General features: G+C 49.0%; 1 protein-coding gene across 2 annotated transcripts in view; it reads left to right on the top strand.

Moving 5' to 3' along the window:
* The window catches only part of rbck1 (RanBP-type and C3HC4-type zinc finger containing 1), a 32,287-nt gene continuing 15,155 nt past the window's right edge, over positions 1–17,132 (top strand). Inside the window, exons 1-6 of one of the 2 annotated variants that reach the window (XM_056274216.1) lie at positions 1–94; positions 8,375–8,519; positions 11,013–11,109; positions 13,070–13,268; positions 15,759–15,853; positions 16,005–16,178. In XM_056274216.1, coding sequence (XP_056130191.1) covers positions 8,446–8,519; positions 11,013–11,109; positions 13,070–13,268; positions 15,759–15,853; positions 16,005–16,178 — 639 coding nt within the window. In that variant the 5' untranslated portion in view covers positions 1–94; positions 8,375–8,445. Of the gene's footprint in view, positions 95–723; positions 1,045–8,374; positions 8,520–11,012; positions 11,110–13,069; positions 13,269–15,758; positions 15,854–16,004; positions 16,179–17,132 lie in introns of those variants that run through there. The other variant, XM_056274215.1, reaches the window with a different exon arrangement.

Here is a 17,132-nt window from a genome sequence, read left to right as displayed (position 1 = left end):
CAGACTGGGCGAGAACAATGTTCTCATAAAACAGCAGACAAACCTCCAAAACAGGAACGTGGATTCAGGCCGCAAGGGAGACCCGAGACGAGAGGTGACGCATCCGGCTACCAAAGGTCAACGTGTATGTGTGTGTGTGTGTGTGTGTGTGTCTGACGAGCCGACAAAGCGCCATGGCAACCAGGGGGGACCCCCCTGATGTTATATAGTCACACACTGTCACATCATGGAGGAGGTCAACCGACGGGCTCGGGAGCATCAGGTAGAATAGGCGCAAATCCACCGGTGGTCTCCTGAGCAGTGCGGTTATATACTCCCTATCTCGGCACGCGCACACACGCGCACACACGCGCGTGGAAGGGAGGGAAACGTGACATGATAACGCTGCTGTATCGTTGCACGGACCGTGGGTTTCTTTCAACATTCACAACGTGAACTTGAACCGAACGGAAGTACAATGTGACGCGTGACGCCGTCATCTCTCTTCACCTGTTCCGCGCCCAAATGAGCATAAACCTACTGCCGATACTCAGGAGTAGGCTCGCGAAGAAAATACCACCAATCAGAACGTCCCCAGCAGCGGCGTCCACGCAACGCGTGTGGGGAGCGTTTCTATTGGCGGAGGCGGGGCCACGGGGCGGGGCGAACCAGCCCTCCGGGTTCCTTTAAACGTGTTCTTCCTGAACTGCTGGAAGTTTCGCTTTCCCTTCGGCCGGTCGGCCTTCTCTCTGGAACAGCTGAGAAGTCAGGCCCGTTCCCTCCCGGAGGACACCGTTCCTGGCGCGTCCGGTCCGGTCCGGCTCGGCTCGGTTCGGCTCGGCTCCGTGTAGCGCTGCTCAGTTCAGGTTTGCGCGCTCGGAGCAGCACGTGCGGGAGTACGCGTCTCGGATCGTTCACGAGCCGCGAGTGTTCGCGCGACGGGCGTGGACGAACTCTGTGCGCCGGTTGTTTTCCTCGTTGTGGTTCGGCTGCATGACGCGCCGTTGCAGGTTCGGACCATGACGACCGAAGCCGGATCCGCGGGCAGCGCCAGTGTGCAGGAAGGTGAGTGCCGGACTTCAGAATCCCCCAATCACGTGACTGCCAACTTTCCCGAGTCCAGTAAGGCAGTAAACCCTTGTTTATCTGAACCCTTATTATAAAGCACCTTGCAAACACAGGGCCGACCGACCGCTGGCGCGAACACTCTAGACCCGGGGTCAAAGTTTAAAAGGAAACCACCGACCTGAGTGCCGGTTCACTGTCATAATGAATATTTACTTATTTGTTTATTTGTTTACTGCTGCTGCGTTTCTCCCCGTCTAGGTTCCGCATACCAAAAGATCCGCGCGCTATACGAGCGCGCACGCACACACACACGCGCACGTTATTATCATTGTTATTGTTCATCCATCCATCCATCATCCCAACCGCTTGTCCTGCTCAGGGGTCGCGGGGATGCCAGACTAACACACACACACACACGCACACACACACTCTCACCTAGGGACAATTTAGTACGACCGATTCACCTGACCTACATGTCCTTATAATTATATTGTTTATTATTATTGTTATTATTTCATTCGTGTTTCCTGTTTTACATCCTGTAGAGCCGGGTCCAAATTATGGACCTGAGGCACTATAGGGCAGATGTCACTTGATTGACAGTACTCGTCGTAATATGTGGGCTGTTCCGAGTAGGGTGATTTTCTGGACCGGACAGATGCTGATGTTGCCTGGGATACGGTTGGTGAACGTTTCCATTCCCTTCTTCATGAGTCCTAGAGCTCCGATGACCACTGGTGTTGTCCCGGTCTTCATTCCCCACATCCTGTTGGTTTCAGTCTCCAGGTCTTTGTACTTGGTCAGCTTCTCTGTGACTTTCACTGAGCTGCTTGTTTTGGATGGTGTTGCCATGTCGATGAGCAGGCACCTCTTTTGCTTCCTGTCCTTGATAATGATGTCAGGCTTGTTGGCTTTTATCTCTCTGTCAGTGTGGATGGGCGTGTCCCAGAGGATGGTGACGTCATTGTTCTCAGTGACCGTTTTTGGCTGATGTTGGTACCACTTCTCAGTCGTCTTGATCTTGCAGCTCCTGCAGATCTTCCAGTGCAGGTGTGCTGCTGCCTTGTTGTGCCTCTACATGTACTCGGTCTTTGCCAGTTGCAGGCAGCCTGAGACAATGTGGTCGATGGCTTCTTCGTGCATTCCACAGATTCTGCATTTTGGGTCTGTTCCATCTTTATTATTATTATTATTATTATTTGTGCAAACGTATAAAATTACAAGGGTATAAAAGAAAATTCAATCTTACCGATTTGGGGCGACCCTTGGGTGGCACGGTGTCCCAGTGGTTAGCACTTTTGCCTCTCCGCAAGAAGGTCCTGAGTTCGAACCCCAGGCCATCCCAGGTCCTTTCTTTGTGGAGTTTGCATGTTCTCCCCGTGTCTACGTGGGTTTCTTCCAGGTGTCATTCAGTGATGAGTCTACACCCAAAAGGCAGCCAACGTGATCCAATTAAGGAGCTCAGTGACAGTCTAAAGGGAGCAGGGCTGTCAGGTCAGCAAGCAGCACATTCATCAGCAACTTCAGCTGAGACATCCCCCTCCTACAAAGACTTCCCTCCGCAAACACCAGAGAGTAGAGAGTCCCGTCCGCCTCAAGGCTCAAGGGCATTGAAACAGTTGCAGTCACATCAACCAGAAGTCAGAGACTACCCTCCACCTGGAGCTGTTCACCGTCATTCTGTCGATAGCTACTGCCCCTTTCATGGTGCTACGTTAAGTCAGCCAGACGGCAGGTATCGTTCTTGGCCTGATGATGCCTATCGTTGCCATGACAGTCACCATCCGCGTGATGACAGATACCACTCTTGGCATGGGCTGCATGCAGCCAGCCTGACAATGGCTACCCGCCTCCATTTGGCACTTCCTACCATCAGCCTGATGACTCGGTCCGCCCTCTGCCTGATGATGCCTATCCTCTCCATGGCGACAGACACATTCAGCCTAGTTTGAAAGCCCATCCTGATGACCGCTACTATTGGGAAGATGGCAGACATCATCCTCTTGTTGGTAGAAGCCACCTCGAGGCTCGTTATCATCATGCTTATGGCTATGGCTACTATTATGGTCATGATGATCTGTACAGGCATTTGGATGACCGTTACCCACATGATCACCTGCATCCAGCTGGACAGCCTCAGGCTCCAGCCCCATTCAGTAGACACCCACATGTTTTGAGCATGTTAAGCTCAGGTTGTTAATGGCCGCACCAGAGGGCCAGCTGAACCACCCGTCTATATGCAGACTTGTCACCATCCCAGATAAGGCCAGTGATGGTTGTGTCATCTACAAACTTCAGGAATTTAACAGACGGGTACCTGAGGTGTAGTCATTTGTGTAGAGGGAGAAGAGTAGAGGGGAGAGCACACATCTCTGGGGGGTGCCAGTGCTGATTGTCTGGGTGCTGGATGTGATTTTCCCCAGCCTCGCCTGCAGCCTCCTCTCTGTCAAGAAGTTTTTAATCCACTGGCAGATGGGGGCTGGTAGTACAGTGAGCCAAGTGGGTTAGGAGTGGAGGATATCTGGGATGATGGTGTTGAACGCTGAACTGAACTCCACAAAAAGGACCCTTGTGTATGACCCCAGGGAGTCGAGGTGTTGGAAGATGTAGTGCAATCCCATATTGACTGCATCATCTACTGACCTGTTTGCTTGGTAGGCAGATTACAGAGGGTCGAGTAGGAGGCCTGTGATTTCCTTCAGGTGGGCCAACACCAATCTCCCGAAGGATTTCATGACCACAGATTTAAGGGCAATGGGCCTGTAGTCATTTATTGCTGTAATATGGGGTTTCTTGGGGACCGGGATGATAGTGGAGCTCTAGAAGCTGGAGGGGACGTCACACAGCTCCAGTGATCTGTTGCAGATCAGTGTGAAAATGCGGGCCAGCTCGTCAGCACAGACTTTGAGACAGGAGAGTGACACGCTATGCTACGTGGTGCCTTCCTGGGCTTCGGACTCTGGAAGAGCTGGCGCACATCCTCAACACAGATCCTGAGTGCAGGTGGGGGGGGGGGGGTTCGGTGGGGAGGGAAGAGTGGCTGGCAGGGAGTGCAGTTGGTTGTGTATTGTGGCGGGTGGGAAAGTTTGCTTTTCAGACCTGCAGTAAAACCCATTTAGGTTGTCAGCCAGTTGATGGTTCCCTGCAGTATGGGGGGGGGGGTCTCCTGTAGTTGGTAATGTCTTTCAGACCACTCCAGTCTGATTATGAGTTGTTGGCAGAAAATCTTATTTTTTTTCAGCTTTTCAGAGTAGCACCTTTTTGCCACTCTGATTTCCTTTGTTGAGTGTATTTCTGGCTTTGTTGTACTGGATCCTATCCCCACTCCTGTAGGCTTCCTCTTTGGCCTGACGAAGCTGCCTGAGTTTAGCTGAGAACCAGGATTTATCGTTGTTGAAGGTACAGAAGGTTTTGGTGGGCACACACGTCCTCACAAAAGCTGATGTAAGATGTCACAGTGTCAGTAAGTTCGTCCAAGTCTGTAGATGCAGCCTCAAAAACACTCCCGTCAGTGCAGTCGAGGCAGGCCTGGAGCTCCAGTTTTAACTCATTTGTCCATTTCCTCACAGTTTTCACCACAGGCTTTGCAAATTTTAGTTTCTGTCTGTAGGTTGGGATGAGATGAATCAGAGTGATCAGAGAGGTCCAGGGCTGCACGGGGGACAGAGTGATAGGCGTCCTTTAATATTGTGTAGCAGTGATCCAGAGTGTATTTGTCCCTGGTGGGACATTTAACACACTGTCTGTATTTTGGCAGTTCGTGGCTTGGCTGAGGTTTGCTCTTAAAATCCCCAAGGATAATGAGTAGGGAGTCTGGGTGTCTGCACTCCATGTTTGTAATTTGATCAGCCAAGTGTTTTAATGCCTCTTCATACAGGCCTGGGGTGGGATATAGGCACCGACCAGAATATCCATCCATCCATTATCCAAACTGCTTATCCTGCTCTCAGGGTCGCGGGGATGCTGGAGCCTATCCCAGGGATCATTGGGCGGCAGGTGAGGAGACACCCTGGACAGGCCGCCAGGCCATCAGACAGGGCCGACACACACACCCACACACACACACACACACACACACATACACATTCATACCGAGGGTCAATGTAGTACGGCCGATTCACCTGATCTACATGTCTTTGGACTGTGGGAGGAAACTGGAGCACCCAGAGGAAACCCACACAGACACAGGGAGAACATGCAAACTCCACACAGAGGACGACCGGGATGACCCCCAAGGTTGGACTACCCCGGGGCTCGAACACAGAACCTTCTTGCTGTGAGGTGACTGCTAACCACTGCGTCACCGTGCCGCTAGAATAAGTGATGACAATTCGCACAGTAGATAGAATGGTTTACTGTCAAAGATAAAGGTCTCTAAGTGAGGGCTGCATGATTTCTTCAACACTGTGACATTTTCGTTTATGTAGTAGCATATGCCGCCACCCCGTTTCTTTCCTGATACTAGCTCCGTATCGTGGTCCGCCCAGAGGAGTTGGAACTGCGGCAGATGAAGTGTACTGTCCGTGATAGGCTCGCTAAGCCAGGTTTCAGTGAGACACAGGGCGGCAGATCTGGAAAAGTCCGAGTTTTTTCCGTTTAGGAGCAGCAGTTCGTCGCATATCACTTGTCAAGATGAAGTGGAGGTTGCAGGCTACTTTAGTGCTAAACTCTGCAACAAGTCAATTTGTCTACCATTCGAAGTATAGGTCCTATCGCTGCTGCACTGAAGAGCAGCACTTTAGCCCATACATAATCTAGTCCTCAAAGAAAGCCTGTATGTTAACAGACAGCAAGCCTTTGAAAGAGGAGAGTTCTTAGCCCCTGTGTCACTACTTTTCTGTGTACAGTCAGCAGGTTTCAAGTCTCCATTTGGCACCTGGCTGGTGCACCGATACTGCCTTCTGATTTCGCCAGTCGCAATGCTCCTGACTGTGACAATACCACCTGCCAGATCTGCTTTTGTCCGGACCTCTATGGAGTCTGTTGTATGCCAGGTTAAAGCTGTGGGAATTCTGGAGGGGTCCCAAAAACTCCCCTTTAACAACACATCAGCATGGCTGGCTGTACAGGCTGAGTGCTCTGACCTCCGGAGGACATGTGTTCAACTCCACCAAGGCACCCACCCCTTAAAGAACCTGACTAACATACCCCCCCTTGCTTCCTTAGCTGACTCTTATCATAATTTCTAGGCTGGTTTTGGATGGCCTGCTTATATCCCTCCATTTAAACTTGATCACCCTACAGCTGGCCAACTGACATTGGTTTGTGCGACGCTATTTCTATGCTCTGGACATGGATGCTGCCATCCAACGTGTCACTGAGGTTTGTCACCAGTGTGCTGCACTTAAGGAAGTCAGGAAGGCAATTCAGGAGCTCCAGGGTGATGAAATACTTTTAAGCCAAATTGCAGTTTCATTTATTTCATTTAGTTTCATTTAGCGGACACTTCTATCCAAAGTGACATACATCTGAGAGTTAATACAACACAAGCAAGGATGTAGTCAGGATGCGACAATGCAAGTAAGTGCCAAAAAAACTAGGTTCAAGTCTGATAGGACATAGGTGTCAACAGGCAGTGCACAGAGGCAGTGCATAGAAGCGATTTTTTTTTTAATATTAATACCATCATGTGTGGGTGTTCCAGAAAGTTGTTGCCCCCTGCTTCTGTCAGTTGCCACTGCCTACTTGAACAGCCACATCAGATCCTGTGGTTTGTCTGCCCGTGAGATGCTATTACAGAGGGACCAGTTCTCCCACAGCCAGTTGCCTGTCAACGACCGGGACCTCATTATGCAGCAGCACGCACAATGGCTGATCAATCATTCCATAAAGCATTAAAGCCACAGCTGCCTCTGGTCAAGTTGCGTCGTCTTCCATGATCTGTCCTAGTGACCTTGTATATCTCTATAGTGATCGAAATAAGTCCAGAGCCCGAGACAGATACCTTGTCATCAGTGCTGAGGGGTCATGGTGCAACATGCAGAAGTACCAAACTCTGTCACAGGGTTAGATTGAGTGATTGTTATCAAGTGGCGAGTGACGCTTCTGACGTGATCTTCTGTGATGACACCAACGAGGACACGTCTGACATGGATCCTGATGTCTCCCCTCCCCAGGGCACCAACATTCCCCCTGCCATAGCCAAGCCTTCTCCAGTGCCCTGTCTGCCCGCTGGGGTTCTTAGTTCTAGCCCTCCGGACAAATCCTCTGCTTGTCCAGGTAGTGATCAGCATAATGAAGATACCCATGCGGCTATTCCACATACAGGCGGGGAACTTCGGCGTTCCCGCCACTCCTGCAGGCCTCCCCCGTGGTTGAAAGAATTTGTTCCTTAAGAGCTTTCTTGTTTATTCCTCCACGCCACTGTTGGACATTCCCATAATTCCTTTCAGGACCTGTGTGTTTTGCCTTTGGAGCATGTTACATGTTCTGTTACTGCTCTAAACTATAGTACCTTATGCTTTGTGCCCTTTGTAATATTTGTGCCCTTATTTGCCTGTTATGGGTGGATTAGAGATAGAGTGAGGAGCTCGGACATCCAGAGGGAGCTCGGAGTAGAGCCGCTGCTCCTTCGTGTCGAAAGGAGCAAGTTGAGGTGGTTCAAGCATGTGATTAGGATGCCTCCTGGGCGCCTTCCTTTGGAGGTTTTCGGGGCACGGCCAATTGGGAGGAGACCCCTGGGTAGACCCAGAACTCGCTGGAGGGACTACATGTCCAATCTGGCCTGGGAACGCCTTGGTATCCCCCAGGAGGAGCTGGAGGGTGTTGCTGGGGAGAGGGACGTCTGGAGGGCCCTACTTAGCTTGCTGCCACCATGACCCGGCCCTGGAGAAGTGGCTGAAGATGAATAAATGGGTGGATTTGGTTGTATTGGAAAAAAGGGTGGTGTCAGGAGTGTATTGTGTACTTCTGGGGCAACCTGGGTTTTTCTCTCTCTGTTACCTTGAAGTCATTCAGTAAATCATCTGTGCTCTTACCAGATTGTGTCTGTGGCTTTGTGAGTGCTCTAACTTAAACACTGATGTTAGCCTTTGTATGTGTGGGAATGAGAGAGAGGGGGGCAGTTTGAAAGAATGACAGACAGAAAGAGGAGTAGACAAACTAAATTCAGCACCACCACAGCAAAAGCGAGACAGACAACCTTCTTTCCTGTGACTGTATTGATAAGGGATAGCTTAAATAACTTCCATCATTGCCTATCAGAACAACTCGATATCTTAATAATTTAAGTGACAACTTAAAAAAAATCAATAACTTAGTAAAGTGGTAACTTAATCAGAGTTTTGATAACCTGAAGGTTTGCTCTCTCCTCTCTCCTCTGGCGCAGCGGAGGAGCTGGCCCGGGCCCTGAGTGAGGCCATCAGTTGTGGGGACGGAGAGGAGGCGGCCAGGGTCTCCATGAGGCTATCGGATCTCCCTGTTGCAGTGTCTGTTAGAATCGACCCCCAGGCCTACCCACTCGACGCCATACGGTACGTTTATGGAGGCCTCTCTGAGTGGACTTTGCATGTTCACCTCGTGTTCGTGTGGCGTTCACACCACCTCCAAAGAAATTAAGGGTTCTAGTTTCCAGGTCATAGCGGAGTCAAAGGCGCTGGCGCTAGTTCATGGCACAAGTCGATCTAAGGTTTGGCCAATACTTTTTTTTGCTAATTTAGGGACATGCTGCACTGGCAGTAATTGGGCACAACGGTGGCGCAGTTGTAAAAGGGTTGGAGTAGAAGGAATAAATTATCAGTAGGAGTTGTGGGGGCTGTCTTCAATTTCGGCCAATCAAATCAGCGCCTCACCTTCCCTTTAAAGGCAGCATGCTCTGGGGTGTCTTGTAGCGTAGCGGTCTATTCTGTTGCCTACCAACATGGGGATCGGCGGTTCGATCCCCGTGTTACCTCCGGCTTGGTTGAGCGTCCCAACAGACACAATTGGCTGCGTTTCCGGGTGAGAAGCCGGATGTGGGTATGTGTCGTGGTTGCTGCACTAGCGCCTCCTCTGGTCTGGTCGGGGCACCTGTTCGGGGGGGGGGGGGGGGATAGCGTGATCCTCCCATGCGCTACGTCCCCCTGGTGAAACTCCTCACTGTCAGGTGAAAAGAAGCAGCTGGCGACTCCACATGTATGGGAGGAGGCATGTGGTAGTCTGCAGCCCTCCCCGGATCACCAGAGGGGGTGGAGCAGCGACTGGGATGGCCTGGAACAGTGGGGTAATTGACCAAGTACAGTTGGGGAGAAAAAAAGGGTGGGGGGGATCAAAAAATAAAAAGGTTTCGGACAGTAGTCATTAGTTAAATTATTCATGAAATAGACCAACATAACAGACACAGAAGTGGCGTGTGTGATTTTGAATAAGTCCGTGCTCAGTGCGTCTTTGCCTAAAGCCCGGGAACAACCACACAACGCCAGTATCTGCGCCGAATCGTGGTCTGACCAGGTGCAGACGCAGGCGTAATATCTGGTTTTATTTGACCTCAAACCAGCACTGTGCCACCTAGTTTTGACTGACACCCTCTGCTGCGCCCCCACACCCGTTTCGGCACAAGCAACGTCATGGTGAGCCCAGAAATGAGCAAACGCACCCAGGCGAGCGAAACACCGCCTTGTGCCCGACGAAATTGTCACTGCGCCTGCGTTGGCACTACTGCCGGGCCTTGTGCCGTCCGGAAACTAGAGCCCTAAGTCTGTAATTGACCTTTCGCAAAGTACCGCCCCAGAATGGTGCTTGTCCAATCCTACCTTAGCAACGGTCCGTCAAGCTTTGAAACGCACAGCAAAATGCTGAAACGGTGTGCCTATGGGGTCTGCAGATCGGATACTAGATATGTGAAAAGTTTGGAGGGGTGTAATTTTCTTTCCCTTCCCGAAACCCAGAACGCAAGAAGCGCAATGTGGGCAATAGATTTGGCAGTATAGCAGACCCCATGGCCAGCTTAATCCATCCAGAATCAACACAAATACCTGTCTGCGCCAAGCTAAGCTAGCTACTAGCTATTATTGATAGCTAATACAGCTAACGTATTATTACTGTTACTTTTACCCACACAAAGCGCTGATTTCTTCCTTCAGGTTTTGGTGTTTTCCGGCTACTTCCTGGACAGTTCTGAAATGCTTGACGGGCATAGCAACAGTAACTAAGGGGGGCGGGACTTTGCGAAAGGTCAGTTGGACGTAGGGCTAATATAATTTTCAAGTGGCGTAACTAACGTTACACATTAATTGCGTCATATCCTGGTTAGATGCTTAACAGTGATACCGAGGAGTTTTGCAGCAGTTCAACAGAGCCAAAGTTACCTCACCTGAATCACGTTTTTTAGCTAAGCAGCAACCCAGAAACAGGAAAACGTCACCTAAAGATTGATTTGACTGACCATGCTAAAAGTGGTAGAATACATCTTACATCTGTCGATGGTGTTTCTGTGAAATCCTGCCTCGACTGAACCCGCATGGGCAATACCAGGTGATTGTTTTGATGCGGACACCAATTGGACCGTCTGTCAAGGAGCACTAAGAGGACCCAAGATACCCACTTAGACCTCTTTTCCACTGCCCTGGTGCCAGTGCCTAATCTAGAACCGGTTCCATGCCTTTTCACCCAATATTACTGGTGCTGGTGCCAAAAAACTGGCAGCGGCACAGCACCACAAAATGCAAATGTGTTCTGTCATAATTTTTTCCTGTGGAAATTACCCCAACTCCCGCTACGTCACGTTCAGTTCAGTTCTCAAACCTGTTGAAATGCAGGCCAGTTCTCAAAAGGCACCAAGGGAGAACTGGCTCCGCACCGCCACCGGCACCGTTCTGGTGGAAAAGAGGCCTTAGAGGACTACTTTTAAAAGAATACTTTGTGTGTTTGTTTGTTTCTGTTTGTGTGTATGTGAGAAGAATTGAAAAGAGGTGGGTAATGGGTTTGCTGTGGATGTTTATGTTGTTATGATATAAAGCTATTCTATTCTATTGTACTCTTGCCTTTAGGTTGAAGGTGGGAGTGGAAGACGCCCAGTCCGATACCTACATCCCTGTGACCATAGAAGTTTCTCCTGACATGACGATAGCACAGCTCAAAGACAAGGTACTTTATCTGTCAGATTCAGCGTCATGTCCACTTGCTTCATAAGGGGGTCAGAGTTCCTGCTAGTGGAGTATTATTGAAGGAGGTTTTGGGGCTCCAGTACCTTGTTCAAGGGCACATTAACAGTTGTCAGTGAGCCTGTGGATAGATGTCACCTTCTAGTTGTAAACCCACAAACTGAATTGAAACCAGCAGTCCTTTGGCTACTGAATCAGAATCGTGTTTGTTGGCCATGTAGGTTGGCACCTCATGGAATTTGACTCCAGTTTCATGGCTCTCTCAGTGTACTTAACATAAAATAACAACACTACAACACAACAGCCTTCAGATATATACACAAGGATTGACTCTAAACAGGTGAAATAAGAGGCGATAAAGCACAATGGTGCAGAGAATATATCAGAGATGCTGAAATAGACGTTAGCAGGTTACTTACATACATGCCAGAGGTAGATGGACATGACAGAGGGTACCAGTATACGTACAGTGTACAGTACAGTATATACAACATGGTTGGATTTATTGACAGCGTTAAGCGTTCATTTGAATGACAGCCCACGGAAAGAAACTGCTTTTATATCTGGTTGTTTTGGGGTACAGTGCTCTGTTCATATACATGGGGTACAGTGCTCCCACTTAACTAAGTGACATCTTCAGTCTAAACTGACTGCAGGTGTCCCCACCCTTATAAACAATACAGTTACATAATGACCAAAACCAACGATCAGTTTCATATGCAAATATGGGTGTGCCCATTAACTAGAGTTACAATAGCCATGTTCACAGAGGTTTTGGTAATGTTTGCAATCACAGCATTGTAAGATGGTGACAGATGTACTCCTAGCCCCCCACCCCTCCCCCTGGTTCAGGTATGGTCGTTCCCTCTTTGACTCCCCGTTCAAGCCAGCGTTCCTCCCTATCAAGGATGTGCACATCCTCATCCTTGAAAGAGTGGTCACTGGCCTGTAGATGGTGTAGACTGTGTAGATGGTGTAGACTGTGGAGTCCTGGCCTGACGCATTAGTTCTCCTGTGTTGCGCCATCCTCTTGGCCAACATCTGTTTAGTTTCCTCGATGTATAAGTCACGGCAATCCTCCTGGCACTTAACAGCATACACTATATTGCTCTGTTTGTGCCGGGGGACCCGATCCTTGGGCTGGACCAACTTCTGGCACAGTGTGTTTTGGGGTTTGAAAGCAACTGAGACGCGGTATTCGGAAAATATGGGTCTCAACTGTTCCGACACTCCCACCACATACAGAATCACCATTGGTTTACTGGTTTAGGCAGCTGTTGTCCTTCTATCTTCGATCAGCTGGTGCACTGTCTGGGCATCTTCCTGGCTTTGACAAACGCCCAGTTAGGATAACCACACTTAACCAGGGCCTGTTTAATGTGGGGGTTCTCCCCTTCCCCGGCCGCTGTGTCAGTGGGGACGTTGTCTGCTCGGTGGTACAGCGTCCTGATGACTCCTAGTTTGTGCTCCAGTGGATGAGAGTCAAACCTTAAGTGCTGATCAGTATGTGTTGGTTTACGGTAAACATCAACAATCAAATGTCCTCCATCACCAACTGTAATGTCACAGTGTAAGAAGGCTAACCTGTCACATCCTCCCTGGTGAGCTTGATGTGGTGTCCACAGAGTTCATGTGGTTGGTGAAATGTGCTACATCCTGAGATTTAATTTTAACCCAGGTGTCATCCACAAATCTGAACCAATGGCTAGGTGGTGTCCCGGGATATGACATCAGAGCCTCTTTTCCACTTCCTCCATATACAAGTTGGCCTCAACAGGTGAGACTGGGGAACCCGTAGCACCCCCATGCCTCTGCCTATAGTACTGCCCCTATAGTACACTCTCTCACACACACACACACACACACACACACACACACACACACACACACACACACACACACACACACACACACAAGGATAAACCTGGTTTTTCTGTTAACAGATCAGTCACGACTATGGTTTCCATCCATCGCTGCAGCGCTGGGTTATTGGCAAGCGCCTGGCGAAGGACCGTGAATCACTGTTCAGCCATGGAGTCCATCAGAATGGAGACCAGGCCTTTTTGTTCATCATATCCGCCAACACTGCTCACCTCACACGACACCAACAACAGCTGGATCAGGAACAGCAGCGCCTAGAGGGTTAGTGTCACACATACAATATAAACATCAACGAAACAAGATAATGCACATACGATTATGTCTTCTTTTCATTGCCTCTTGATGATCTAAGGCTACATCAAATTTACTTGACATGAAATGCACTCTTGGCTATTATAGGATTACTATGTAACAAATGAACTACTGCTACTTCATATAGCACTACTATGATAGGATTTCTATGTATTGCTCTTTGATGCCAATTGGTAACACTTAAATTTAGCTGCCAATTGCTGACTCGCTTGTAAGTTGCGTTGGAGGAAAGCATTCGCTAAATGAGGAAATGTAAATGCCATACACCCACATGTACACTATCAATTTTATACGCACACACACATACACACATAAGAAAGAAGACGACTCTCCTGCTTGCCCCAGATCTTTAGATTATTTGGAGTTGGCAAGAGGTCAGCCACAGCACACAGGAGGAAGGTCAACTTGCCTTGGTCGGTACCCCAGAGTTTCTTCCAGCACAATGATTGTTCAAGTGCCTGGTGTCACTACATTCACTGTCCCTGGCAGGTGAGCCCTACTGTTTTTACATGGCGATCTTCTTCCACTGCCTCTCGGACCCTCTGCACCACGAGTCCTCTCTTGCCTTTGGCATTGGCCTTACTCCATCTCTTGGCGTTGTAGTTTCCAAGTCCTAGCCATCCTTGACAGACTACCCCAACGATCTCCTGATGTTTCAAGTACTCTTCTGCTTCCCTCACTGCTTCCTGAGGCTTCCACTTCCTGCCACACTTAATGGTCTTGTTAGCATGTCTGATTTTATCATCGTCAGACAGCAGCAGTGTATTGACTGCTCTTGCCTTGGTGGCTTTGAATTCTTCTACCACCGATGAGACTGGTAAGCGGAGCTTGGCGGTCTTGTTGTACAGGTTGACCGAGCTGAAAGTTGAAGGGACACACAGCCATCTTTGCAAGAATTTGCTACACAGTCTCTCCATTGCTTCCACTTGAGTCACGGGGAAGTCATATAGCAGGAATGGCCATTGCATTTTGGGTATGATGTCATACTGCAAGCACCACACCTTAAACCTTCCAAGCAGCTGGTTGTTGTCAATTACCTTGAGCCACATGTTTAGTTGAGCCATGGCGTCTTCTTTGAGGTTGCTGCTGTCCTTCAGGGTGTTGTCATAATTCTTTCCAAGGCATTGGATTCCTTGTTCTTGAATCATTGGAATCTCAGCCCCTTGAATAATGAAGATGCTTTTTGTCAGCTTTCCTTTCAGGATACTTGGGCTCCTAGATTTTCCTCGGTTAAATTGCATCTGTGACCATGTAGCCATCTTCTACAGCCACCGTATTCCTTGGATCGATGGAGTCATCACAGTTATAATCCATGAATGCTCTGCAGGCTGGATGTCTTATTCCGTCATCCACTTTTGGCCCTCTACATTGAATTTCTCCTGCCTTTAGTAGTAGGTTCATGGCAGCCACAAACTGGACCACCGATATTGTGCATCCTGCCATGATATCCTTCTCAGACCTCTGCCATTTGGTGGTGAAATTTCCCACGGTGAACCTCATTTTCAGCAAATCCATGTGTGACATCACAAGTTTGACAACTTCTGATGGTACTTGGTAGTGGTCCAATGCGTTTTGGATCAGCTGGTGACGTATGCTTGGGTAGGCTTTGGTGATATCTAGCCATATGACTGAGAGTGTGTTGTTGCTCTTTGCTTCCTTGATGACCTGGCTGATCACTGATGTATGCTCCAGACATCCTGAGTACCTCGAGACTCCTCCTTTCTGGACACTTGTGTCAGTGGACTCATGGCAAGTAGATACGATGTTAGTCTTTTAGCAATGATGGACCAGAATAATTTCCCTTCAACGTCTAGCAGGGAGATCTCTTGAAACTGGTCAAGTCCTAATGAGTTAAGTTCTTTGGGGATAAAGCAGCCTTCAGCAAATGTCCAGAGCCAGGGTTCTTGTTTTTTCTTCCGGAGTGTATGTAAAAACTTCGACAGCCTCTTCAGTAGCTGTGGGCAGTTTTTGTAGATCTTGTAGGTGGTGCCTGATGGTCCTGGAGCAGATCCTGCTTAAGCTTTTTCCACCTGTGTCTCCTAATCAAGTTCCTCAGCAAAGACTAATGGTTTGATTAGTGGAATCAGGTGTGTAACTGCTTGGTTGGAACAAAAACCTTCACCCACACTGGTCATTTCTGGATAAGATTGCCCACCCCTGCTCTAGACCCCATGGTAGTCAAGCGGGCCAATGCTGTAGTGACTTGGAGAGCGGAAGAGGATCTGAGAGTGCGGGAGGGCGTGTGGATATGAAGCCGTTCAGAAAGATATGAAGGAGCTAAGTTATTAAGGGCCTTAAAGGTGAGGAGCAGGATCTTGAAGTCAATACGGTATTTAACAGGGAGCCAATGGAGTTGCTGAAGAACAGGAGTGATATGATCTATGGAAGGAGTTCTGGTAATGATATTGAAGTTATGTTGAACGTTTGTCTATTTTTTAGGCATAATGGAGTCAATGCACCTGCTGCCAAGAGGGTGTGTGGGAGGCCCTGTGGAAAAGAGAGCTTCTCCTCCTCCTCCTCCACCCAAACCTCAGGTCAGAACACAAAACTCTTTTCTATAGAGTCATCATGGGTTATTTTTTATTGTTATTGTAGTCTGTAACCTTGTCTTCTCTCAATTCTGTGAGAGAAGGAGCCTTTAAGCACTGGTTTGTGTCTTTTTTATGTGTGTATGTGTGTGTGCAGTTAGGCTGGTCCTGTGGTCAGTGTACCTACTTGAACAAGCCGACCCGTCCAGGCTGTGAGATGTGTGGTGGGGCACGACCAGAGGAGTACCAGGTGCCTAACATCTACCAGCCGGACCTGGAGGAGACTGTGCGGCTACAGAAGGAGGAGCTGGCCACATTACAGTACCAGCAGGTAGAGATGCTGATAACCAATCAATCAATCAACCAACCATCCTGTCAAACTATTTACTGGCAGCCGGTCCAGGGTGTCTCCCCGCCCGCTGCCCAATGACTGCTGGGATAGGCTCCAACTCCCCGCGACCCTGAGAGCAGGATAAGCAGTTTGGATAATGGATGGATTTATATCAAAGTATGGAGTACAATGTGCTCTGTAAAGCCAGTTCAAAGTTTACAAACAAGCATTTACATAGGATTAGATTTTGTGTGTGTGTGTGCACGCGTGCATGTGCATGTGTGTATGTAGACTGTGAATACAAAGCCAATTTATGGTAAGGACCAGGTGACTGCATGTATGCAAGTACATGCACTGTCAATGTTTGGAAACAGAATCGATACAGGGCACTGTGAATGAGGAAAGACGTGGGATGGGTTAGGGTTAATTCATTCACCTTCAGCCGCTTCTCCGGGGTCGGGTCGCAGTGGCAGCAAGCTAAGTAGGGCACTCCAGATGTCCCTCTCCCCAGCAAAGCCCTCCAGCTCCCCCTGAGGGATCCCAAGGCGTTCCCAGGACAGATTGGACATGTGGTCCCTCCAGCGAGTTCTGGGTCTATCCCGGGGTCTCCTTCCTCCCAGTTGGCCATGCCCGGAAAACCCCCAAAGGAAGGCGCCCAGGAGGCATCCTAATCAGATGTCTGATCCACCTCAACTGGCTCCTTTTGATCCGAAGGATCAGTGGCTCTACTCCGAACTCCCTCTGGATGTCCGAGTTCCTCTCCCTATCTCTAAGGCTGAGCCCAGACACCCTATGGAGGAAACTCATTTTTGATGCATGCGCACAATCAATATCGCAAAAGAACTCCGATTAAGGTGTCTTCAAAACACGGTAAATTGAATAATTGATGAAAAACGTAGCTGTTAATCGTGTTATGCTTGCATCAAATTAGACCTTAATTTGATTAATACGATT

Source organism: Lampris incognitus, chromosome 2 (assembly GCF_029633865.1).
Source record: "Lampris incognitus isolate fLamInc1 chromosome 2, fLamInc1.hap2, whole genome shotgun sequence".
NCBI classification, from domain to species: domain Eukaryota; kingdom Metazoa; phylum Chordata; class Actinopteri; order Lampriformes; family Lampridae; genus Lampris; species Lampris incognitus.
This window is presented reverse-complemented; position numbering and strand designations above follow the sequence as displayed.